The sequence below is a fragment of the Mirounga leonina genome, unplaced genomic scaffold (genome assembly GCF_011800145.1).
Source record: "Mirounga leonina isolate KUSES-001 unplaced genomic scaffold, KU_Mleo_1.0 Mir_151, whole genome shotgun sequence".
Taxonomy (NCBI): Eukaryota; Metazoa; Chordata; class Mammalia; order Carnivora; family Phocidae; genus Mirounga; species Mirounga leonina.
This window is the reverse complement of record NW_023270377.1, coordinates 10,749,445-10,776,225: the sequence shown is the minus strand read 5'-3', so window position 1 is coordinate 10,776,225 and position 26,781 is coordinate 10,749,445. Positions and strand designations below refer to the sequence as shown.

The 26,781-nt window shown below is 38.4% G+C and overlaps 1 protein-coding gene across 1 annotated transcript; it reads right to left on the bottom strand.

Annotated features, from left to right (window-relative positions):
• On the bottom strand, positions 1–25,211 carry LOC118011971 (thiamine transporter 2-like). The gene is made up of 6 exons (XM_035006945.1): positions 25,129–25,211; positions 22,996–23,158; positions 19,517–20,342; positions 15,373–15,565; positions 9,279–9,420; positions 1–581 (listed from the first exon to the last, which is right to left on the bottom strand). Exons 2-6 carry the CDS (start codon positions 23,143–23,145, stop codon positions 408–410), a joined length of 1,485 nt encoding a protein of 494 aa, XP_034862836.1. The 5' UTR covers positions 23,146–23,158; positions 25,129–25,211; the 3' UTR covers positions 1–407.
• Positions 25,212–26,781: the final 1,570 nt, after the last annotated feature.

The following is a 26,781-nucleotide window of genomic DNA, read 5'->3' as shown; positions in this document are numbered from 1 at the left end:
TAGAAACTTCTTTATCTACTACTCAAACCAAATTATGAGGTTGGGCACAGAAAGCCAGTATATATCATTCACTCTGTATATTTCATGTTTCTGTTCCTGGATGGTCCCATTTTCTGATTTCCATGTTCTTTTGGGGTGGACTTGAAAATATTAAAACAGTATTTAGGGCCCCAGTTGCTCACCGAGGTCATAAAGATGGCTGGTTTCAATTTAGTCGACTCCAGTTTTTGGTTGTACCCAGTTCACCAGCCCATAGCAGAGATTTTGATGTGGTGTTGATGAGGTTGATGATAATCCTGTCTTTTATGGTATCTCAATCTAGGACAAAAAATTAAAATGCCATGTAGTGTAGCACTATACATTTTCAGAGTCGTCTGTCCTTTGAGTCCATAGTAGGAAAGACCAGGCTAAAACTGTGTTATTGTGTTCATATCAGACGTTGAATTCTCCGGTTCACTTGGATTCTGACCAGTAGTAGACCTACATTTTTCCTTTCCGCATTTGGCTGAATAGATTATGTAAATGCTTCTCATTAGGAAAATTCCAGCAATAACAGAAAAATAACTCCCATAAATTAAAAACTAAAAAAGAAAAAGAAAATTAATGCATGACTTTAAAATGGGTATTCAGCACTGAAGTTATAGAATGATGCTTTACTACTAGCTGGGAATTCTTAAACAGGTCACGGATTCTCTCTGTCTCAATTTTCTCAGTTGTAAAATTAGAATAATAACAATATTTACACATTTGTTGTGATGATTAAATGAGTTATTACATATAAGATATATAGAACAGTACCTACGTGGTAGAATTCAATCAATGTTAACTGTAGTTCTGAAACTCTCCATCTATATAGAGTATATATAGTTTTCCTTCTTTTTTTCATATTCACATTTAGTATATGAAATTGGAAGTTTATTTTTTCATAGAATATAACATGCTTGACAGTATTTCTATCCAAAGAAAATAACAATGAAAAGAAAGAAGACAGTGTTTCTGTCCAAAATATTGAAATGATATTAATAGATGGATAGAAGTTTAGAACTTGTATATATTCCTAATGAATAATTGAACATTTAATAATTTTTAATAATTCTCCTTAGATATACAGACGAAGACGTTTTAATCATGTTTTATTTTTTAAAAAATTTAACTGTATTAACTTTTAAAATTTTTGTTTGCCTGGTATGAATTTTCCCTCCCCCCTCCAAACTTTAGATGTCTTTATAATTTTAAATGTGTCTTCTGTAAATAGACTATATTTGTAACCCTTTAAGAATCTAACCTGAAAATATTCTTTTTATTTATTTTTTTTCTGGGTTGTAGCTTTGAATTGCTTGATTTTTATTTTTGGAAAATTATAAACATTCACAAAAGTGGACAGGACAGTATCCAAATGCCCATGAATCCATGACCTGGTTTTATCAATCACCAGCTCATAGCCAGTCTTGTTTCCACAATGTCCCAACCACTTCCCCTTTCCCCTTGCAGATTAATTTGAATCCAGTATCATATAATGTAATAAATATTTCAGCTTGTATCTTTAAAAAGAGGGACACACAAAAGTGTAACCATGAATCATTAATACATCTAAAAAATTAACAATTGTTTAATATCATCTAGTCAGTATTCAAGTCTCCTTACTTGTCTCATAATATTTTTAGTTTCTGGGAATGAATCAGGATTCAAATAAGATCCACACATTGTGACTGATTGCTGAATTTCTCGACACAATTGATCTTTTTTTAAAATTTTATTTGTTGAAAAACTGTAATTTCCCAGACGTTGGTGTTTTTTGGTGATAATCCTGGATGTCATGTAATGAATTCTTCTGCTTCCCCTATTTCCTGTAAATTGGCAGTCCAACCTATGAGCTAATTTGTTATTTTAGTGACAACTAACATATTTGTGTTTTTTGCCACCATATTTTTCATGCTCCTTAATTTTCCCCTCCTTTCTTGAGCTCTTTCATGTGATTCTTTTTCCATGTACTGTTTTATTCTTCTCCTCTGTATAAAAATTGTATAACCTACTTCTAATTTTTTTTGTGGTTGCACTTGAAATATTGACTCTTAAATAAACAAAGCAGTGGTGCATAAAGGTGATGGTGGTGGCAGTTGCCTGTCTTGGGTACGGGCAGTAAGTGGGGAGAACTCTCTGTAGAGAATTTTAAAACTATATAAAACTGATTAAAAGTCTGTTCCATCTCATTATCGTCATGCTGCAGCAATTTAAACAACGCTGGTGATGAAATCCACCTCCCTACCAGATGGACTGCCATCCCGCTCCCTACTTAGTACTTCGCCCTAGCAGTGTCTAATCAATAATTCCTGCCCTCCTGCAGAACAGCACAAAAATCCTTAGTTTTGAACATCTTCTACTGTTAGATACTATTGTATATTGTACACATCAGGCATCTTTTTAAAAACTCCTCAAGATATAAAATATAAATATTACTCTTTTATTTTTTATTTTTAAAGATTTTATTTATTTATTTATTTATTTTAGAGAGGGTGGGGAGGGGCAGAAGGAAAGGGAGGGAGAGAGAATCTCAAGCAGACTTCCCGCTGAGCATGGAGCCCAACAGGGGGCTCCATCACAGGACCCTGAGATCATGACTTGAGCTCAAATCAAGAGTTGGATGCTCAACTGACTGATCCACCTGGTGCCCCTAAGTATTACTCTTTTCAGTGATTAGTGTTTGTTTAGATTTACTCACATATTTAGTTCTTTTTTTCACATTCCTTCTTTTGGGAATACCTTCCTTTTGGGATAATTTTCCTTCTTCTTCAAGTGCATCCTTTAGAAATTGCTTTTGTAAAGGTTTGTTTGTGATAACACACACACTCGTTCTATTTCCGTTTGTCTGAAAATGTTCTTTTTTACTCTCGTTTTTATTTTATTTTTTATTTATTTTATTTTTTTATTTTTTAAAGATTTTATTTATTTATTTGACAGAGAGAGACACAGCGAGAGAGGGAACACAAGCAGGGGGAGTGGGAGAGGGAGAAGCAGGCTCCCCGCCGAGCGGGGAGCCCGACGCGGGGCTCGATCCCAGGACCCTGGGATCATGACCTGAGCCGAAGGCAGATGCTTAACGACTGAGCCACCCAGGCGCCCCTTCACTCTCATTTTTAAAACATAGTTTCTCTTTGTCTATAATTCTAGGCTGGCCATTATTCTCTGCAACATTTGAGCCATTGTTTTGCTGGCTTCTGCTGTGAGCTACTGACATGTCCATTGTCGATTATCTGTAGCTGATGTTCTGTTTCTCTAAGATTTCTTTTTCTTTGGTTTTCTGCATTTAACCACAGTGTGTTTAGATATGAATTTCTTTTTACTTACTCTTTTTGAGATTTTTGGAGCTTCTTTCTTAATTTTGAGAATACATGCTCTTGATTACTTCTGGAAAATTCTCAGTGAATATTTCTTTATTGGCCTCTCTTTACTACCTTTATTATCTCCTCAAGGAACTCCAACTAGATATTTGTTAAACTTTCTCACTTTCATCTCCACATGTGTTAATTTTTCCACTTCTCTGTCTCTGTGCTGCATTCTTGGTGATTTCTTCCCATTCAGTAATTTTTCCTATATATGTATCTAACTTGTTCTTAGCATATTTAAGTTTCTAATTCTCATGAGTCCTATTTTTCCCAAATATTCACAATCATTCATGAGGTATTTTGTTTCATTCTCATGTTATTATTTTCCTTTGTATACAAACCTGTCAAATATCTTTGTCTTCTAATGCTGGTAATTCCTCTGTCTCAAATCTTTGTCAGTCTGATTCTGCTATTAATTTTTCAGTTGGCTTGCTCATGGTACTTTATATCCATGGATGATTTTGGACTTTTTAAAAAATCATAATCTTATATTTGGTGGCATTTTATATATGGCAATTTTAAAAATTTCTGTATTGAGGGACAGTCTTCCAGAGAGCATTTGTTTTGATACATACAGGTGCCTGGGGGCCATTACCAACCAGGGCCATTTTAAACTAAATACTCAGTTTTAGAAAAAAAATGTTTGGCTTATAAAAATTGGGCACTAGAATTATGTGAGTGCTGGCCTATGAAAGCAAATTTCCAGAGTCAATTCCTCTGATACCACCCAGATTCATCTTCTTTGTTGGAGTTTCCCCCATAATTTCATGGTTTGTTTCTGTTTCAACACTCACTGAGGATGTAGCCTTTGGGGTTGTCACTAAAACCAAAATTCCAGGTCATTGGGCGAATCAGCAGATGCTCGAGCACATGATAGATTCAGTGCTTCCTTATCTATCTGGTTTCCTGTTCCTGCTTTGACCTCTGCAGAGTGTTCTTATTTCTTACCAATTCAGCCATTTATTAAAAAAAAAAAAAAATCTTAAATTTATATCCAGGAGTTTTAGGTGTTTTGAAGTATAAAGGATTTTTTCTGATATCCAGCTTATTATTGCTTCAATGGAAATAAGTCTTTCTTCTTTTAGTATTTTTTAAGTCTGTAGCTTTTAATGGAAGTAAGTCTTTCTTAATCTAATATTTTTAAAAACCGTTGTTGACTTTAAACTTCAAACAACACGCACCGCCCTTCTTCTCCCTCTTCAAACGCAATCCCTCAACCCCACTCCTCTGAAGGTACTCGCCTTCAGACCATTTCCACTAGAATAGAAAAGTAAGAAAACAAGACAAAATCTGAAGATCAGGACCCAACCTCATTGAAAATCTGTATAGGTAGTTACTTTGTTTGATAATGAAAGTCTGGCCTTAACTTCAGCTACTCTTTGAGTTAAGATTCCAAGATAGTTTATGAAATAGAGAAACCTAAATCCAACAGACCACACATCTCACATGTTTTGAGTTAATGAATGTGACCTGAAAACACTCATCTGAGCTATCTGGACTATCCCATGCTTTAAACACATCTGAAAAATTTCAGATTTGATGTATGGGAGGCTGCCACAAATCTGAAGGGATCGCCATTTCATGCACTCAAAATAATAGCATCGCTGTTCTACTTTTTGCGAGATAATCTTTCTGTTTAGAGTGCCCGTTCCCTTATTAAGCCCTTTGGGGTTAAAGCTAAAACTCCATTTTCATGATTCTAATTTTTATTTAATTTAGGGCACCAAAAGTACCAGTTATCCTAGCTAGATGATCTAATGGACTGTGTAACCAGGGGTCCATCTGGTCCCCGAGGGGCTGAGTGCAGTTGCTTCCTGCCAAGAGAGCTGGGGAGGATCATTTTACATTTCTCCATGAGGACATGAAAGACAGAACAGAGCATCAGCTGTGGTTTCCATGACATCGAGGGGTCACTTTATACCAGTGGCCTTCCCCTTTTCTTTTTCATGTGTACTTCCCCACCTTTCTGGTGATGGGGTTCAGGACAAGCTACCCCCAAATATGACACTTTGGCATAGTGAATATTTTTTAACTGAAGGAATCTGAGACATGGCAGGTGCAGGAAGGACTTTCCAACCTTCCTTTGGAGCAGGTCATAAGACCCTAGTGTCTATACCCGGAGGAAAAGGGACATCCTTATCTCCAAAGATAAAGGGACACAGAGAGGAATCTGAATGAACAGACTGTGTGAAATTTCCCCAGTTTACTATTCTTAGCTCATATCCTTTTTGTCCTATCATATTGTTTTTTCACAACTTTCCACTCTTTATCAAATCTAGCATAAAAACACTCAGGCTCAACTATTTCATCGGGTCTTCATTTCCTTATAAAGGTTCCTGTGTTACATAAAACTTAAATCAAATACATTTGTATGCTTTTGTTAATTTGTTTTTGTTACAGAGACCCAGTGGAGAGCCAAATATGGTGAGAGGAAACAATATTTTTCCTCCCGGACAGTATCAAGTGTTGCTTTTCATATCTTAAGCCTCAAGACCATCCAGGGAGGAGGCGGGTGAAAGTAATGAGATTCATGAATGGGAGTTGAATGAATGTCAATTCCCTCAATCAATAAGAAATTGATGGTTACCAACGTGTTCCCCATTCCAAGGGGTATCTCTGCAAATTGAAGGGTGGAACCGGGTAGGGGGTGAGAGGGATGGAGGGATATAGTAACAAGTAACCAACTTGTGAATAATTGGGTGTTTTTGTGTGAAACCTAAGAAAGGGATTATTTTTTATTTACTTATTTGAGAGACAGAGAGAGAGTGGGAGAGTGAGTATACAGGGGGAAGAGCAGAGGGAGAGGGATATAATTTCCATCAGACTCCCTGCTGAGTGTAGAACATGATGACGGGCTCGATCTCAAGACCTTGAGATCATGACCTGAGCGGAAACCAAGAGTCGGACACTTAACTGACTGAGCCAACCAGGCGCCCCACAGAAGGATTATTTTTTAAAAATTAACCTTTTGGAGTTGTGTGATTATTCACCCACTCCCTCTAAAAGTCCCTCATATTTGCACCTACGAATTTCACCATTTTTTAAAAACAAAAATCCCCCAGAAAATTATTTTATATCATCAGTGTACCACAGTATGTTCTTATGCTTTCAGTAAAGCTAAACTTTAAACTTACTGCTTCTTACATGACCTAGCTAAATTACTCCTTAGTTTTTTCTAGATGAGGTAAAAAGATTCTTTTAGCTTTTCTCATGGACCTTTTTCCCCTAGCCTTTCAGTAATATTCAAAGATATTACGTGGAACCTCTTTTTAAGATATCTATGGTCCTTTTAAATTGAGAAATCTATAAAAAGCCTATGTTGTGATAACAGGTTGAGAAATAATGAGAAAATGGAGGAATTAGTTCAGGATGTCTCAATGCAGATTTCTCTCCACTGAATCTCTATGTCTTATGAGAATGCGGACTTAGGTTGTAGTTTCTATTTTTTAGATTCCAATCTTTTAAAATGGCACTTGAAATTATATTAAGAAACTCATGGGATATCGTAAGTGCATAATCAATGATAAATGGACATTTATGATTGAGACTTGGGAGTTATTAATCAATATACCTCTATATTCTTGGCTTTCTGAAGTTTAATCCAAGCATATTTCATTAGATTCCTACCCAAATCAATTTTTAAGAAGTCTGCTTTTCAAACCCAGAAATCTGTAGTAACACTTTTTTGTCTGGGGAATATTTTATAGAAATAGGGCTTGTCTTCCTTTATGCCTTTGGACTGTGTATTTTGTGCTTACCCTACTCTGGCACCTGGGTAAACTAGTCCTTTATTCAGGAGTTGAGTTTTACAGTACATAACTTACATGAAAGAATCTCAATGAAAGTTGTTGTAGCATTGAAGTTATTAGCAGAGATGATAAGAGAAGATAGGTAGAAATACAGAGAAAGATTTTAAGAGGAGTGCCCTGAATCTAGATTTCCCTTGGTTGAGACGATAAAACCATTTGGAAATCTTGACTTACCAGAGGAAACAAAGATGAAGTTTGACTTTTCTGCCAAACTTAATTTTTACCCCCAGCTTTGAATGTCCATGTGAACTCCCCAGAAAGGTCAAAATGTATTGATTTTTTTCACAAAGCAGTCATTTAAATCAGGTTACACAAAGTAGTGGCAGAGACGAGGACAGACAGACTGACAGGCAATTTTCTTCTCAAGTTCTGGGTTGCCTACTTCAGTTCTAGGAATTCATTAATTTCAGGTTAAGACTCAATGGATTTGTGGGAAAATAAAGGAGACAGCTGGAGGTGATTCACGTAGAAGTCCTTAGAAAAGATAAGTGTATCCTAACAATGTTGACTCATGTCAATAACTCTTGTTTCTTTCTATTAAGAAAAGAGAGCGATGCACCCTTGTATTGAGTACACTACAGGATGGGAATGGTGCATTTTATAGGCGGGCATCTAATCTGTGTAAGACCTCATGAAGTAGGTATTATATTTTCCATTTTACTGAAGAGAAAACAGACATTAAAAAAAAATTACAGGGGGAGCCTGGGTGGCTCGGTCCTTAAGCGTCTGCCTTCGGCTCAGGTCCTGGTCCCAGGGTCCTGGGATCGAGTCCCACATCAGGGTCCTTGCTCAGTGGGGAGTCTACTTCTCCCTCTCCCTCCATGCTCTCTCATGCTCTCTCTCTCTCTCTCAAGTAATAAATAAAATCTTTAAAAAAATTACATCTCTGGGGGAAGGATGAGGAAGTGTGTGGCAGGTACAGATGAAATAAGATTAGCCATAAGATTGAGACATCATGACATTATTCTTTCTAATTTTAAAATGTATTTGAAATTTTCCCAAATTAAAAGTTTTTAAGAAATCATTAATAAACATCAAGATTAATATTCATACTTTGTTGATTTCAGGCTTGTACTCCCTTGATCACATTTCTAAAAAGCTGGAGAGCAAATTTCAACCTGGATGATAAACCAGGAATTTAAATTTTATTTTAGAAAGTAACAATTGATCTCTTTATGTTCTCAAAAAGAATTGAGAGCAATTCTATAGTAATCTTAGTTTTAATATTTATTCAATGAAGATATCTTTCCTTCTACTGAACTAGTTTGAGATTAAAATAGATTTCTTAAATGTCCTGGTGTTACTCATTCAATTGTGTTACCGGAAATAATTTCTTTTTCTCTATTTGTTTTTAAAGAAGACATTTCAATATTCTAAACATTTGCATTAGGTATGTGTAGAGACAGGTAAGATCAACCATTTTGTCCATGAGACTGAGTAGGCTTATGAAATCTATGAACTAAGCATTCATAAGACTGAACTTTAGCCAGGGCAAGAAAAACCTTTAGCTGTGGGTAATGAGAACCACTTAAACTGGAATGACTTTATGGGTCTATTTTAGATAATGCTTTCATTCTTTCACCTGCTTAATGAAAAGGTCACCTGTTTAACGAAAAAGTTTCCTAAGAAATAGAATGTACCTTAACTTCATCATATTTATATCTCTCAATACAAAATTATTCCATTGAAGACACCGTGCTAAATGAAAACAAGCCAGAAGCAAAAGGCTATCGCTCTGTGATTCCATTCATATGACTTCCTACAGCAATAGGGATAGAAAACCCATCGGGGGTTGCTGCGGGTCGTATGGAGAGAGGAAGCTGACGGCAAAGGGGCATGGGCATTGTCTGGGTGAAGGTGCGGTTCTTTATTTTCATGTGGTGGTGGCCACACAGCTGTGTGTTTGCCCAAATTAATAGAACTGTATATAAATTTATTTATATGTCAATTTATTGTATGATAATTATACCTCAGGAAGTCCACTTGCTATGTATAATAATGTGCGTGTGCGTGGGTGAGTGTGTGTGTGCGTGTGGTTTTCAGAGTGTCCCCCGGTGTCATTGAGGGCACAGAGGCATGCACTTACCTGGATGCTGACCGGAAGCCCCAGTCCCTGTTTGTCAACTACAGCTACAGTCATGCCAGTCTGGATCGCCAGGGCAAGGAAGGTGTTGATTCCGAACACCAGGGCATAGCGTTCCACGCTGAGATTAGCAGCAATCTGAAATCTAACAGTGTACAAGTGGAAAGAGTTTTGAAAGCACACATATGTGGGCTTTTATTTTATCATTTTTTTAAGATTTTTTATTTATTCATTTGGGAGAGAGAGAGCATACGAGAGGGGGTGGGGAGAGGCAGAGCTGGAGGGAGAAGCCGACTCCCCGCGGAGCAGGGAGCCCGGTGCGGGGCTCGACCCAGGGGCCCAGGACCCTGGGATCATGACCTGAGCGGAAGACAGACAATGACTGAGCCACCCAGGCGCCCCTATATGTAGAGCAGGGAATTGTGTTGTTCCCAAGATTTGGCTCCCCTCAGGCAGCTCAAGCTTCTGTTGACAGTTTCTTGCTAAAAAGCTCTTTTAGCAGGGAAAAAGGAATGAAGGGTAGATGGAATAGTGAAGTGTTATATTTTAACATTCCATGCGACGTGATGTATTATAAGAATTTAAAAATAATTAACCTTCTCTAAAATTAAGCCAAATATTCCAAATGTTCTGCAACCAGGTAACACTGAACATTATTAGATGGGGATATGGTTTAGCAGTCACTTTTTAACCTAGACAGATCAATGAATAAATCAAGAGTCGATTTGATGAGTTTTTACTTATTTGGAGGCTCCTCACTTCACAACATTAGCAGTTTCAGAGTCTAATAGGTGAATTTTTTCTCTGGAAAACTCACAAATTATTTGCTTTCACAGTTGGTTCAATATGGCCATTAGTTCATTTAATTTAGTCAGGCAAGACTGACATATATGCATTCAAATTCTTCCATGTAATTTAGCTAAGACATTTATAACCTGATTTTATTTAAAAATATGAAAACAGGGCGCCTGGGTGGCTCAGTCCGTTAAGTGTCTGCCTTCGGCTCAGGTCATGACCCCAGAGTCCCGGGATCGAGTCCCGCATTGGGCTCCCTGCTCAGCGGACAGTCTGCTTTTCCCTCTGACCCTACCCCCTCTTGTGCTCTCTCTCTCAAATAAATAAATAAAATATTTAAAAAAATATGAAAACAAATGGAAAGTTTTAACTATTTTTACATCCCCTCCCCAAATCCTCACATTAAAAAATAAATACAAGCATTTTAAAATTATGTGATTCAATGAAAATGTATTATTTCAGTGAAACAATTACCAGCTAAACATAACAAAACCCATATATTACTCTAGATCCCACAAAGTGAATATTAACACATGGTCCAAATGGGCCTTATAATTTCAGGAGTTTCTTGCTCAGCTAACAATTTTTCCTTTGAAAAAAAAATGCTATACTGGATAGATGCTCTTGAAATATAGATTAAATAAATTAAATGGCAGATTCCCTTTTAGTATGCCAATTATTCCAGGTTGGAATCTTGATTTAATCTGTACAGATGCTTAAACAGAGTATCAATGATTACTTGGTTTTGGACAGACCTTTATATGTGGTGGATTCAGACAGAGGCATATTGCTGACATCAAGGTCAGTGTGGTTTTGAATCCTAAGATTTTTCAGTCTAAACCCAAAAATTATTGTCCCAGGCAGCTGAAATGACAAGGAATCATACTGTCTAAAATCTTATTTCAAAGCTCCTACTGGGTCATTTCTACATAGGCATAAAACTACCATGCAGAGCACACTGCACAGGGCTACTAAGTTCTTAGAAAGAGAATTATATTCATTTTCTGTTAGGCATTTAGCACTAAGTACAGATGAGCTTCTGAGATGGTCTGTAATTTGAAGATAAAACCACTTTGAAATTTTATTTGATTGTTTATGTTCCATATATTATGGCATTACGGGATTGACATTTACTAATTTACCCTATAACTTAAAGGAAAGTCATAAGAACAATTTATAAAGGCATTAAAAAAACACATTACTTTGTGCCCATATAAAAATAGAATGGTTAAATTAAAAAAAAAAATTCAGTAGCCCAAAGTTTTTTTTTAATGTTATATTATTGTATTTGTTCATTGCTTTTTTTTTTTAAAGATTGTATTTATTTATTTGAGAGAGAGCGAGCACAAGCAGAGGAAGGGGCCGAAGGAGAGGGAGAGGGAGAAGCAGACACTCCAATGAGCAGGGAGCCTGACATGGGACTCGATCCCAGGACCCCAAGATCATGACCTGAGCTGAAAGCAGATGCTTAACAGACTGAGCCACCCAGGTACCCCTTGCTTCTTGTTGTTGTTTTCTAGAAATGCTAACCAAGTGTTTATCATGAAACAAGGACTTCATGGGCATACCAATGAACAAGCATGATTTTACCCTCACAGAGCTTACACTCCAACAGGGAATACTTAACTGGACCCAGATAACTGCTTTGACTAACATTAATTAAATTTATCAGTTTTATCATGAAAAAGAAATATGAAGTAAATATCTCCTTTTGTAGAATACTCAGATTTTTTAACATGAACTTCTTGTATCACATGATGGTTGAAACCATGGATGGTCAATCATCTTAGAATTTCTTCCAAATCCGAACCTTAACCCTTTGCATGAGAAATACATTTATCCTACATGTGCTAAATTAATTTTAAAATTTTCTTAGAAGTTAGAGTAGTAAAAAGATGTGAATTAAGTTACAGAGACAGGATTCACCTACAGAGAAAATGATATTCTATCAGTATTCTGAAGTTGGACATGTGAGTGATAATTTCATTTAGCACCAAATTTGACAGATCTATGAGGTCAAGTTCTCTTTTATCCTGCACTGTGAGTCTGTATCCTGACACTAAGATACTATTTGTTGAGTCCTGCCCAGTAATTAGATATTTTAAATAATGTAACCAAAGTTAATTATGCCTAAAATAATACTTTTTTTCACTAAGCTTATCAATCACCTGACTGAATTGACAAGTTAGATGAAAGACGATTGTTGAGCTTTATGTAGAATGCTCTGAACATACTGTCTGGGAAAACCCTGACAGTCATTAGATGAATTCCATCTTCATAGCCTCTCAGAATCTCAGCATTCTTATTATTCTTGTGGATTAACGCTCTACTTCCTCATGTCTATAATAAATCATTCTGAGAATTTCTCAATACACCAAAACATTTTGGTTGTTTGTTTTTTCCTAAACCATCTCATATCCTGACAGTTAATCTTACTATTTTTTTCAAATTTTCCTATTTGTTTCTTTAGTAGAGCAATATTGACTCGCTTCACAGTATGCAATAGATATGCAGATGGCTGTGAACCAATCTGTTCTGAAATATTCAAGAATAATCTACTTTTACTTTTTCACTATGTGGAAGCTGTGGTCAGGAACAGTACAAATAACTCTGAAAAATTATTTTTACTAATTTTCAGGTTCTCCATCTTTCTAAATCTAGCCATTGAGCATTAAACCAAACTAATTTAGATTTGACTTAAGTTCCTTTTACTAATCAAGAGTTAGATTACTGTGAGAAAACAAAACATTTCGAATAATTTCTAAAATAAAAGTGGGGGAAGATAGAGATCTCCTTGTTAGGATGCTGAAGGTCAGAAAAGACCAAAATAACAATAAGAAAATAACAGGGTAAGCAAAAAATCATACTATTCCATAAAGAAAACATAAGTATAGTAAAACTGCTGAAAATCAAATAAAAACAGAAAATCTTAGAAGCAGCCGAAAGCAAAATTATCATCACATTTAGGGGAACAACAATGAGAATGACAACAAACTCCTTAATGCAAGCTGGAAGACAATGGAATAATAAATCCTTAAAGTGATGAATGGGAAAAAAAAAGTCAACTTAGAATTCTAATCAGCAAAAATATACTGAAAATAAAATGTATTTTCAAATAAATAAAATTTGAGAGAAATTGTCACCAGCTGGTTTGTACTACAAGTAATTTTAAAAGAAGTTTTCAGGCTGAGGGGAATCAACAGCAGATGGAAACTTGGATCTACAGAAAGAAATGAAAAGGATTGGGAATAGTAAATCTATGAGTAAACATAAAAGATTATTTTTTTGGTCTTAATTTAAAAAAAGATAATTTTCTATTTAAAGCAAATAGAATAATAATATATTGTAGGGTTTATAACAGCTACTGAAGTAAAATCTATAAAACAGTACAAGGGACAGGGAGTAAATGGAATTATGCTGCTGTAAAGTATTTATACACAAAGTGGTATAATATTAATTTAAGGAAAACTGATGAGTTAAAAATCTAATCCCACTAAAAACATAAAGACTTAGCAAAGAAAAACAAATAGAGGAAATAAAAATGGAATTAAAAAGAAAGCTCAATTAACTTCAAAAGAGGAATAAAGACAAATGAACAGGTGGGACAAATAGTAAACAAATAAACTGGTAGACTTAAACCCAATTGTAAGTTACATGGAGTTCATGGGTGAGCCTCTTGAATGTGTAATTTAATGTCTTAAGTGAATGTTTAGGCATTTTTTGGATATATAAATTAATGCTTTTGATAAAATTTGGGAACTTTTTGGCCATTATCTTTTTACATGTTTTTTCTTTTTCTTTAAGTTCTCTTCTTCTGGGACTCCATGATGCATATATTGATACACTTTATGGTGTTCCATAGATCTCTAAGAAAAGTTTAAGGCCAAAGAGCATATCCAAGATTATGCAGCCAATAATGTTAGGTCAAGGAATATATTTTCAGATGTTTGCTTTATCTCTGATCAGCTACCTAATTAAAATTAAACATATTGCCACACAGGATATGATGAGCAACCTAATCCTTTTTTAGGTATTCTCTAGGCAACATTCATCACTTCCTTAGGTCATTTTCTTTCCATTCTAATTAAAAGAGATCATATATTCCCCATGTTTAAACTACTGTATGATTTAACATTTCTTATTTTTATATGTAGTTTTATAAAACAGCTTCAGTTCTACAACTGCTCTGAGACTATTTGGTAAGCTGTTTCAAAAAGAAACAGGTGTTCTATGATTATTCGTGTAGGTAGGGAGTGAAAACTAAACGGAGTCAAAATCAGATACAATCACATCTTATTTTGTTGCTAAATAAAACAAAATCAAAGTGGAGAAATTGGAACAACAGTATACTGTTGGTAGGAATACAAAATGGTACAGCCACTATGGAAAACAGTATGGAGGTTCCTCAACAAATTAAAAATAGAGCTACCATACAATCCAGAAATTCCCACTTCTGAGTATTTATCCAAAATAATTGAAATGAGTTCCTAGAAGAAATATGAGCACGCCCATGTTCAGTATATTGCTATTCACAATAGCCAAGATGTGAAAACAACCTAAATGTCTGTAGATGGATTAATGAATAAAGAAAATGTGGCATATACACACAATTGACTATTATTTAGCCTTTAAAAAGAAGGAATCCTGCAATATGGGACAACATGGATGAATCTTGGGAACACTATGCTACATGAAACGTGTCAGTCATAGAAGGACAAATGTTGCATGATTCCATTTATATGAATTGTCTAAAATAATCAAATTCATAGAAGCAAAGAATAGAATGGTAGTTTCCAGGGGCTGTGTGGAGGGGAAAATTAAGTTGCCTACTTACTGTGTATAAATATGTATCTTTCAGTTACGCAACATAAATAAGTTCTAGCAGTCTGATGTACAACATTGTGCCTATAGATAACAATCCTGTAGTGCGCACTTTAAAGTCTGCTAAGAGGAGTAGATCTCATGTTAAATGTTTTTACCAAATAAGGAAAAGAGGACTATAAAAGAAAAAAATCAATAAAATTATTCTGTTAAACAAATACAATATAAAAAAACCATAAAAAATCAAAACCTCAAAGTATATCACCATTTATTAATTATGAGAACTTCGAATTTTTTTTTCCTGATGAACAACCCTAATCAAGTCCCAGGAGAAAGTCCGTTAAAATAGGAATATAGTTGTTGTCTCTTATATTAAGCATTAAATATAACATTGCAAATGCTATTCAGAAGAACTGGAAGAATAAATAAAGAAATCTATTCTGTTGCTTGAGATTTAGATAAAGAAATGAAAAATACTTACGCTGCTATCGTTATGAGAAGCATGTAACTTGACTTGAATATCACGAAACCAGCATAGCACACCCAGATATTAGTCGTGTAATGCATGAGAAGTAGAGAACCTGCATCTGCTGCTGAGAACAGCGCCAGGGCCAGCTCTCCCAGGAGATCCCAGTTGACTTTCACACAACCCGCTGTGCAAGCTGCCAGAGCCCCTGGAAAGGAAGGAATCAATATATATGACGTCTTGTCATTCCACGCATAACAAAGTAGGGTGCTGTTTTGTTAAAATTCACACTGGATAGGCCCTGAAGCATTTCCAGGCTATGGTAAAAAATGTCGACTGATTGTGAACTTTGATCGAATGAAAACCACTTGATCCAGCTCTGTGAAGTGTACATATCTTTTTCTCTGAAAGTTTGAAATAGACAAACTGAATTTGGGTTTCCATAAATCACAGACTGGAACGGCCCCAGAGAGGCCATTTTTTTTTTCTTTCTTCTTCCCATGGCAGAAGATAAAATTCAGGTTCAGAAACCTGGTGTCAAACAAAAACAAATCCAGACTTTGATAGGGGGAGGCTTTATTTAGAAGAAAGAATGGCAATACGGAGAACACTCTGGTCGCCGAAATCTGCAAGCATCTTGAAATCAAACAGAAAAAGGGTTTTCTTTTATAGGGTAATCCTTCACTGTAGGGCAAGTGGACATAAGCGGGATCTTTGGAGAGGAAGCTGGACAAGGAAGGGGAAATGATCAGTGGAGACTGACAGGAAAGTGTCCCGCTGTGGTCAGTTTTCAGGAGAAGTTGATGAGGGCTGGGGCACATTCCACATTGTGTTGTGTTTACTCAGAGTTGGGGCAAGCAGAATGTAAGGGGTCTGTACTAAGGAGAGGAGCCTGACTCAAGTTCAGTCAAGACAAAGCAAAGCGTGAGGAATGGTCAGTTGTGAATACTTGGTGACCAAGTGGGGCACCAAGTTCTTCAAACTGAATGCGAGCCCTTGCTACTACGTCTGTTGCTGTGCCATGTAACGAATGAATGTTCTAGGAGGGATTCTCTGTCTCTGTCCTCATCTCTGTTTTCTCTATCTTTTCTATAACATTGATTTAAAAATTTCCTTAAATCCCTTAAGGATACCAACCTTCAAGAATTCTCTCTATTCACTTGCCCCCCATTTGTTGGTTTAATCATCCCCCCTCTTTATTTGTTGACTCATTCATTCACCTACTCACCCCATCAAATGTTTTTGAGCTTCTCTATGGGAAAATATGGTGGTAAACTTTGGATCCTTGCTCTTGAAAATAATATAGCCTACTGGAGAAATCAGATATATCAATTTTTAGTTTTAATAGTGTGTGATAGGACTGTAGGAATGCTGACCCTAACTCAAATTTAAACTAACCATAACCTAGTGGTTCTCACAAAGGTGTTTTTGCCCTTCAGGGGACAGATGGCAATATTTGAAGACAATTTTGGTTGTCATGACTTGGCAAGGAAATGGTGGTGCTGGTGGTGGTATGCTAAGGGGATCTAGTGGGTTAAGACCGATGATGCTGTGGAACGTCTTACAATGCACAGGACAGCCCCCCATGACAAAGAATTTCCCTGCCCCAAATGTCAATATTGCTGAGGATGAGAAACTTTGACCCAAGCCCTGCATGTAGTCACAAGACATATCCCCAGGACACATTCATGTTATAATATGCATTATATGGACGTACTTATAATGTGTTCCTACATTGTGCTGTGAATGAAATAATCAACTGTCAGGTTTCTTGCTACCCTTAGCTTTCTTTCTTAAAGACATGGCTTAATTTGCACAAGGTCTTAGGTCAGCAAACCAGTCCTACTTCACCTGGTTCTGCCTAAAAATTTGACAATAATTAGGGTCCTTGCAATCACAAAGAGACTAAAGAAAAATTGTGTTTCGGGGGCTTTTAAAGAATGAATTTTATAAATGTTTTACCTTTTCTACACATGCCCTCAGTAAGGATACATTATCTGAAGAGAAGAGGATTGTTTTCTCCCTTTTCCCGAGGAGCAAGTCCTTAGAAAGGAAATGGGTGTAAGGTAAACAAATCCTAGAACAGGTTTCTAGGAGTCAAAATGGAATTTTTAGAAAGGGAAGTGAAAAGAATATTACCTCAACAATGGACCCTGAAATGTTCAATAAATATGTGGGTGTGGAACACCCTAACTTCAAAAATAATATCTTCAAAGTCCTATTTGATGTGAAAGCTTTGTTATGTCAGGAAAAACCATGTACATTGTTGGGCTCACTTCAAAGACAGTTCTGGGCTCTACCCTTCTGACTTTAAGAGCATTAACTCTGTGTCAGCCCACCTTCCCTCCTTCTCTTCACCTCACTCTCTTTGGAAAAGGATTTCAAACTTCACAAAATATGTTCTGGGAAAAAGGAAGAGTCCATGGACAAGAATCTAAGAACATTCTCAGCCAGGAGGGAAGTTTTTCGAAAGTAGAAAGCCCAGGACAGGGTTGAGGGGGAATCCCGTAGCAGAAGCTGGAAACCCTCATTCCCCCAGAGACCTTCTCAAGGTCACCCAGTCTCACTGCCTCTTTCCTGTTGCACAGAATGCAGTATCAGAAATCCATCTACAGGTAAATAAGGTTGAAGTAGGCACTTACCAGTCAGCTCAAGGAGAAGCAATAAATACTCAGGAACACACATATCCTCTTGGAGGTCCTGCCTCTCCCACCATGTCACACCCTGCCTTTCTCCTTTCCTGGCGCTCTTTGTCTCGTGCTGCCATTTTCTGCACAATCAAGGATTGCTATTTGTTAAGAGCTACAGCAGGGGGACACAGTTCTTACTGGTTCTTACTAATGACAGATGAATGAAAGTATATTATATAGGAAAGGCCAGGGAGAAAATTATACAAGATAATACAATAAGCTGGTGGTGGAGAAGAGATAGGTTGGAAGACTGTAAGAATCCTGTCTTGATTCACTATTATTCTAGCAAATATCTGGATATGGTAGGGAATGGGGAAGCTGAGTAGGGAGAATAATCTTAATCAGAAGACCACAAGCTTTGGCAAATTCCTGCATGTACAGTTAAGGAAAGATATAAATAAATTATTTAAGTTGTCTCAAGGGGAACCTTTGAAATGATAAAGTAGCTCCTAGAACAGTAGCTTTCAAACTTCTTTCACCATAGCCTGAAAAAAGAAATATATTTTATATGTCCACCAGTACATACATATGTGTATGCAAACAGAATTTTCACAAAACAGAACTTATCCCTATAAGCTGCTATGCTCCCTATTCTATTCTATTCTATTCTATTCTATTCTAAATTTTCTATTCTGTTCTTTGATTTAAAAATGCTGGTCAGGGGCGCCTGGGTGGCTCAGTCAGTTAAGCGTCTGCCTTCAGCTCAGGCCATGATCCCAGGGTCCTGGGATCGAGCCCCACATCAGGCTTCCTGCCTGGCAGGAAGCCTGCTTCTCCCTCTCCCACTCCTCCTGCTTGTGTTCCCTCTCTCACTGTCTCTCTCTCTCTGTCAAATAAATAAATAAAATCTTAAAAAAATAAAAAATAAAAAAATAAAAATGCTGGTCAGAAATCCACTACATTGATTTCAAGATCTGTAGTCTATAAAGGGCCAGAGAGTAAATATTTTAGGCTTGCAGAACACATAACCTTCTTTGTTTTTATTTGGTTGCTTGCCTGGATTTATTATTTTTACAACCCTTGTCATATATTATTTTTTCCCCTTACAACCCCTTAAAAATGTAAAAACTATTAGCTCTGGTGGGCCATGGGCCATCATTTGCCCACCTCTATTAATGGTTTGCAAACCACAGTTTAACAACTAGAGTTACAGAGCAGTTAGAGAGGAAAGTTGATTTGGTAGGTTAACCTTAAACCATTCAATTCTTTATGGCCAAACCAGGTTCAGCCAGTGGGACACAAATTTGCAGTCCCTGTTTTTAGGGGTGGACAAAAATTTATTTTCCATGGATAGCTTTGTCAATCGTCCCTTATATTCATTGTCTCTTTTAAATTTTGTGTAAAAACTCTTTTCTTTTTTCAGAGTCTTTGGTATTCAGTATTGAAATCTTTCAACCAATCTATCTAAGACTATGATTTGGAAGAATATATTTCTTGCACATTGAAAAGATAAAGTCTGGTATACTGACCTCCAAATGTTGCAATAGCTTCTACTGCCCCATTATAGATTGTAGAACTCTGGGACGGTGCCTTGTAATCCCACAGGATTTGAACATAGTTCAAAACCTGGTTAAAACCTGCTGTGGAGAAGGCCCACCACAGGGACCAGTAGAAAAGTCGCTTTGAGGAGTAGCACTCCTTCAGATCTTGGAACCACTGCACAAAAACACTCAACGCTACATTTCGTGGCATCGGGCCGCTCGACGGACCACCATCCAGGTTCCCTGAAATGGTGGGTATTTCTGAAGTGGGCTTCTCTCTGCCGCCTGCTGCGTTAACTTTGTAAGTTGCCTCTAACGCCACATTTTTGTTCGGTGGCTTCCGTACTTCTTTGCTGGATTTTGCATGAAAAAACATGCTCTTCTTAGGCATTGGTAGGAAAAGTGACAAGAGAAAGGCCACAGAGACGGAGACCAAGGATATGACGTTGAGGTAAAAGTACGATAGGCTGGCCAGGGACACCAGGAGCTGGGCCAGCACCGAGGCCGCCGTGTAGGCCACCAACGTGATGCTCCTGCAGTAGCTGCTCACTTTCTGGTAGTGTTTGGGGCTGACCACGCTGTAAATGTAGGCATAGTAGGCCACCTCGGTGGCGGAGACCATACCATAGAAGAACTCCAGCACCTGCATGGCCTTCACTCCCTGGCCAAATACAAGCAGCAGCCAGGTGATGATGAGGCTGATCCCTTGCAGGATGATGACTGGCTTGTAGCGGACGTAATCGGTGAGGATGAACACGGGGAGAAGCAGCACCAGGTAAGAGTATGTCCAAATTGGAAAGATCTCATTGGTGATCTGTGAGGTTAAATGGGGAGGGTGTGAGGACAAAAGCACCAGAAGTGCAACACACCATAGATCTCTGACATATATATATATATATATTTTTATTCTTATGTTAATCCCCATACATTACATCATTAGTTTTAGATGAAGTGTTCCATGATTCATTGTTTGTGCATAACACCCAGTGCTCCATGCAGAACGTGCCCTCCTCAATACCCACCACCAGGCCAACCCATCATCCCACCCCCCTCCCCTCTAGAACCCTCAGTTTGTTTTTCAGAGTCCATCGTCTCTCATGGTTCGTCTACCCCTCCGATTTCCCCCGCTTCATTCTTCCCCTCCCGCTACCTTCTTCTTCTTCTTTTTTTTTTTCTTAACATATATTGCATTATTTGTTTCAGAGGTACAGATCTGAGATTCAACAGTCTTGCACAATTCACAGCGCTTACCAGAGCACATACTCTCCCCAGTGTCTATCACCCAGTCACCCCATCCCTCCCACCCCACCCCCACTCCAGCAACCCTCAGTTTGTTTCCTACAATTAAGAATTCCTCATATCAGTGAGATCATATGATACATGTCTTTCTCTGACTTATTTCACTCAACATAATACCCTCCAGTTCCATCCACGTCGTTGCAAATGGCAAGATCTCATTCCTTTTGATGGCTGCATAATATTCCATTGTATATATACACCACATCTTCTTTATCCATTCATCTGGATCTCTGACATATATATTATTCAGATGATATGTATCCCTCCTAGGACCTTGCTTGGCCCACATCAATTTGATACTTTACACGAGTTTCTGACAATACAATGGAAAGCCATGGGAAACTGAAATTCAAGGAAACAAAGTGCCAAAATCATGGATATTCATAACATGTTGACTCCCTCCTCCAAGTATAAAGAAAGAGCAGTTATTGTTCTTGGTTATCTGGTTCTTACATTTTTAAAATGGAATATCATCTGCATAAGCCACTGAGGCTGGGAAAAGAGGCCATAATGCATATGTTAGGCTTCTCAGCTTTCCCAGGGCAGCGTAGGGCTGCTCACATGCTGTTGCCTGTCCTTTCAAAATAGTTGACTCTTCTTCAATAAGGTTGAAAAGAATGTTTCAGTACTGGCAGAACCTGACCATATTTACCTTTGATCCACATCAGTATGTAAAATGTACAGACCATCAAGAGATCATCTGGGTGATCAGGAACACATAGGACAAATGACCAGTTCAAGACCAAATATCAGAAGAAGGAATGCTAGTCTGTCTTCTGTTCTTCTGCATTCTTGGCCTTACTTTCTTGGGCTGCTTTGCAAAAGCCATGAGAAACCACTTAGTATCTTTCTTGTTTAAGTCAGCTTTGGCCACGGTTTTCCAGAAAACACTGGTGGTATCAGCAAATCATCTGAGCCCATCAACAGTACATAATTATTTTAGCTTCTATAAGCGGAATCTATAGTGGGTAGAAGATGATGTAAAGAAGGTTGGGGTAGAACCTCTTAAATCCCTCTCAAATCCCAGAGTCTCAGATCACTGACATAAACCTGCCAACTTACCGAGCCCAAGAGTATGTTTTGACTTAATCTGTGCCTGACTCCTTGAGTTCTCAGGTCACCTTTTACCTAAGTGTTCTTACAGTTTGGTAGAACTTCATTCTGGCTCTTCCTGACATTAGGTGTAGTCACTAATCTGGGAAAAGCTATGTTCCAGATCTGTTTCTTGTGACTATCTCTGGACTCTAAATCCAGTCCAGGGCTATCTCCCAGCCAAACCTGTTTGCACCTACTGGCATTCAAGATTGGCATGTGCCTTTTTTATTGGGAGGGAAAATGGTCGATTGGTTTAGAGGGAAGAGTTTCCTTGGAGGCCGGTAGGGACATGAGGATGTTTTCCAGGAGAGGGAGACCAAGGGAGATACAATTGTTATGCCCCATTTGCACATACCCTCCCCAGTGTCTATAAAATGGGTGTGCCCATAAAATGGGTGTGACATTCTTTTCTTAAGGAAATTGAATTGATACAGTGCTTTGTCTGATCTTGTTATTGTTCAGTGACTAAAGTGGCAGGTCTCAAATTTTAACATGTAGCCAATTCACCTGGAGGGTTTGTTAAAAACCAGACATTGAGACTCAGTAGATCTGGGGCAGGGCCTGAAAATGAACATTTCTAACAAGTTCCCAGGTGATGCCCTTGCACTGGTCCACGGACCATGCTTTGAGAACCACTGACTCATCGGCTCCTTAGGATTATATCCTATGACCTGACTAAAAGCTGCCAATGGCCTTAATGTTTATACATAAAGAGGAAAAAAACCTTCAGAGGATTTTTTCATATGCTTTTTCCTAACATTTCCCCTCCAAATATTATACTCTCCTCTAAGGTTTATGCTTATATCTAGGTATGGCTTTATTTTAGGTTCATGATAATAAGCAATGACATCCGGGAGTATTGTTTTTGTACAGCTGAAAGGTTGTTTTGAAATCACCCCATTTGTGTGGTAGGAAAGAGTTTTATATTTTCACATGACAAATGCACAGAAATCATTAGGGACAATTTGTTCACATTTGAGATGGTAAGAAGTGTGGATACTTAGCTCCTACCCAAGGCTTTAGACATTGGTTCTAACAAGACAAATCTAAGATAAGCATGTTAGTAAACTTACCATGCTGAGGCTTATATTTTTATCTGGTCCTGCTAAATAAGGTATGACAAATGGCTCTGATGGTTTCATCATTGAGAAAAATCCAAAGCAGCAGAGGTTTACTGTGGGAAAAACCCAGGAAGGGTTTGGTGATGTCCGGCAACAATTCATGGATGGTTAAACTCTTGGAGGAAAAAGAAAAAAAAAAGCAAGTCAGAAGACTGATGGTTTCTTTTCATAAAACTTGTGTTCTCTTCCCCATGCTCCATTTGTCCTTTGGTCTTAAAAAATGACAAAAAGAAAATCGTTGTGACAGTAAATATATATCACACGTCAAAACACAGGGACTCAAGTCTTGTCTTTGGGTTTTTTGGTTTAAAGAGAAAACTAATGGTTACTTGAAAACACTGCAGTAAGGGGGTTAAATTTCATATCAGCTGGAATGGTGGGGTCACTGAAGAAAAAAGTACTCCCCAGTATGGCAAGCCAGTGGGTCATGCTCTCCTCTAATCTTTTCCAGTAGAAAGAAGTCAGGGAATTTCTCCTCAGGCAGAAATCTGGGCATATAAGACTGGTAGAATTTTGATAAACATAGTTGCTAAGCAAACATCTGCTTCATGCCCCCCATCGTGAGCCTATTACCCTGTGGTAGTTGATGGACTGGAAATTCATTTTAATGAGGGCTTTAAAATGGTGAATAAAATAGCCTTTGGGGAGTGAAGATTTATAAAGCAGATAGACCCCTTCCTTTATCTAAGAATCAAATTCAAGGTGAAACTTGGGTTAGCATAAGAAGGCTCCAGTAATTTGAATTGTCACCCACCCAGGTGATTTGACTTGTTTCTGATACCAACCTTCAGAAAAATTACATGACATCTAGACAATATGGTGTCATGGATGAAATTCAACAGGACTTAAAAGTATTTTTCTGAGTTGATACTTAGCTCTTGCTCTGTTCCTATTTTTCCCCACTTATGTTGCTAATACTGAAACGTGAGAACTTAAGTTCAGGAGGATAAGCCTTAAGTCGGCTGACTGAGGGAAGACACGGGCCGCCCTTAGGAAAGCAATGGACTGCTCAGAGAGAATGTCACTCACTCAGTCATTGACCATTTCCTGCCTGAAGCTTCCCTACCCTTTCCAGCTTCTCTCCTGCCTTCTTCTATGCTTCCTCTCAGTTACAGCCCTGGCAAAGCAGTGTGGCAGGACAGTAAAGGGCAGGGCTCTGGAGTCAAGAAGGTCCAAATTCTTGCTGCTACTCACAAGCATGTAAACTTGGGCAAGTTACTGGACCTCTTTGGTACCTCAGATTTCTCATCTGTAAAATGGGGATGGTAAGACCCACCTCGTGTTGGAAAGATGACACGCACTAGTACATGTTAGAACGATGCCAGTCAGTAAGCCACACTATGCATTCTGTAGAAGGCATGGCTTTGGAGGGCACTGAGGTATCGACAGGCACATCTGCCCGTTAGCCTGGCAGCTCCATGGGGGCGGGGATTCATTTTTGTCACCGAGTCTAGCAAACAGTCTTACATATCAAAGGTCCCCTGGAGGGACGCCTGAGTGGCTCAGTCGGTTAAGCGGCTGCCTTCAGCTCAGGTCATGATCCCAGGGTCCTGGGATCAAGTCCCGCATGGGGCTCCTTGCTACGCGGGAAGCCTGCTTCTCCCTCTCCTGCTCCCCCTGCTTGTGCTCTCTCTCTCCCCCTCTCTCTCTGACAAATAAATAAATAAAATCTCAAAGGGCTCCTGGAAATGTTTGTTCAAAGTACAGCCATTGGGCCAAACATGGTTTTCTAACTGACCAGAACAGTTCAAATAATAATGAGGTATTTCCCAAGTGTTCTAGTTACTTAAAGTTGTTCTCAGGAGTGGGAACCACAAGCCACTGTTTGCTTCTCAAGAATATGGAGATTACTCTTTTTTCCCCTAAAGATTTATTTATTTCTTTAGGGGGGGAGGGGCAGGGAGAGAATCCCAGGCAGAACCCCCACCTCCTCCACCCCTGCTGAGCGCAGAGCCTGACGTGGGGCTCAATTCCAGAGCCCTGAGACCATGACCTGGAGCCAAAGCCCAGTGTCGGCCACTTAACCGACTGAGCCACCCAGGTACCCCAGGAGGTTACCCCCAGAATAGTTTTGGAATAACGAACCGAGGATTTCCTGGTGAGAAGAACAGGGCGTTGGCAGTTGAGCAAATTCAAATCTCGAATCCACCTTTTGAGTTGTATAGTTCCTGGACAAGTTTCTTAATGTGCTGAGGCCTCAGCTGTCCTCACCTGGGCAGGTGGGGAACTTCCATTCCACCCACCCCAGATGTTGGCAGCCAGTTCGTCAAAGGCTGTTGAACTCAAAACGAGTGGATTGGTGGGTCTGACTAGAATATGGGCTCCGTTACCACCACAACGGGAAGATTCACGTGACAAGTGATCATGCGGAGAAAGAGCTACAACAAATCCTCTTGAATGTGAAATCCGGACTGCGGCTGTGAGGACAGGCTCCAAGCTGGCCCCCTGCTGGTATCCTCCCTTATTGCAACGGGACAGTGTGTGTTTATTTTCTCTGCCTGCATTGCCCCTCTGAATTGAAGGACTTTCTTTATGGCCTGTGGAAAACTAATGGCTCCCTGGGAAGAACTTTGAAAACACAAGGCATACACTATTCCCTGATATGTGGTCTCCACTGAGATTGAAGGGAGCGAAGAACCCAACATGATAGATGCAAACATTCTTTCCTTAGACCTCTTTTTCTAATTCTAAGGCATTTCCCCCTTTTTAAAACTAATGGCGAGCTTATAGTTTTAAAAAGAGACAAATACTGAATTTACAATCTCAGGTTACCCTAGGGGTGTGATTGTTAATAGTTCAAGCAGGTGAAAATTCTTAGTTGATTTTTAACCTGTTGCTCCGAAGGTCACTGGAAATCAGTTAAAACGTTACCAAACAAACGCTCTGATTTGCTTTTAGTTATGTCAAAATGCAAATTTCTAGTCTTCCGGAGGAGGACATTGGGTGCATTGAACACAGTGGGCTTCTGGTGCAGGACACAGATCTACCCCAGGTGCTTCAGGTGGGCAGTTCTGCAGCTTTGGGGCCCTTGCTGTTTGAGGAGCAGGTGCACTGCCATGACTGGGTGGGCATTTAATAAGTATCCCAGCTATTACCATGATGTGGACCTTCTGATAGATGTTTTTTTCTGTTGTACTTAACAGAGCTGGCTGAACTTACTCAAATTCCTTTGCCTCTCTGAGTCCCACTGATTAAAAGAAGGCAACAGTGATCTACTTTATTATTTGTGAGGAGTAGATGAGGTCAACAGGAGAGGACTCGGGGCACTGCCTAACACAATAAATACCAGTGTCTTTCCCTGGCCTCTCTTTGAGAATCTGGTCTAGTCCCAGTGACCCAGGAAATCACACCACCAATGAATCACTGATAAAGTAACAGCTCATAATGTTAGACCCAGCTAAGTTGAATTGTTGATCATCAGTACACAATGTGGGAATAATTTCAAAATTAATTTGAGAGAATAAGAAGACACTGAAAGAGTAAGTTTACAGTTTAAGATCACATGGGAAACTATTTCTTTAAGGACTTAAATTGTCTAAAAGCCCTTTATAAATACTAATTACATATGAGAGATCATAAATCATACTTACTTGCCTTTTAATCAGACCTTTATGGTCTGCCATAAAGGGAACATTTGATCAGTTTAGTTAGGTTCTGTACGAAATACATGCTGTCCACACCTATACTTCTCTATTTAGATGTTTTACTAAATTCATTTAGATTCTTCTCTAAATTAGT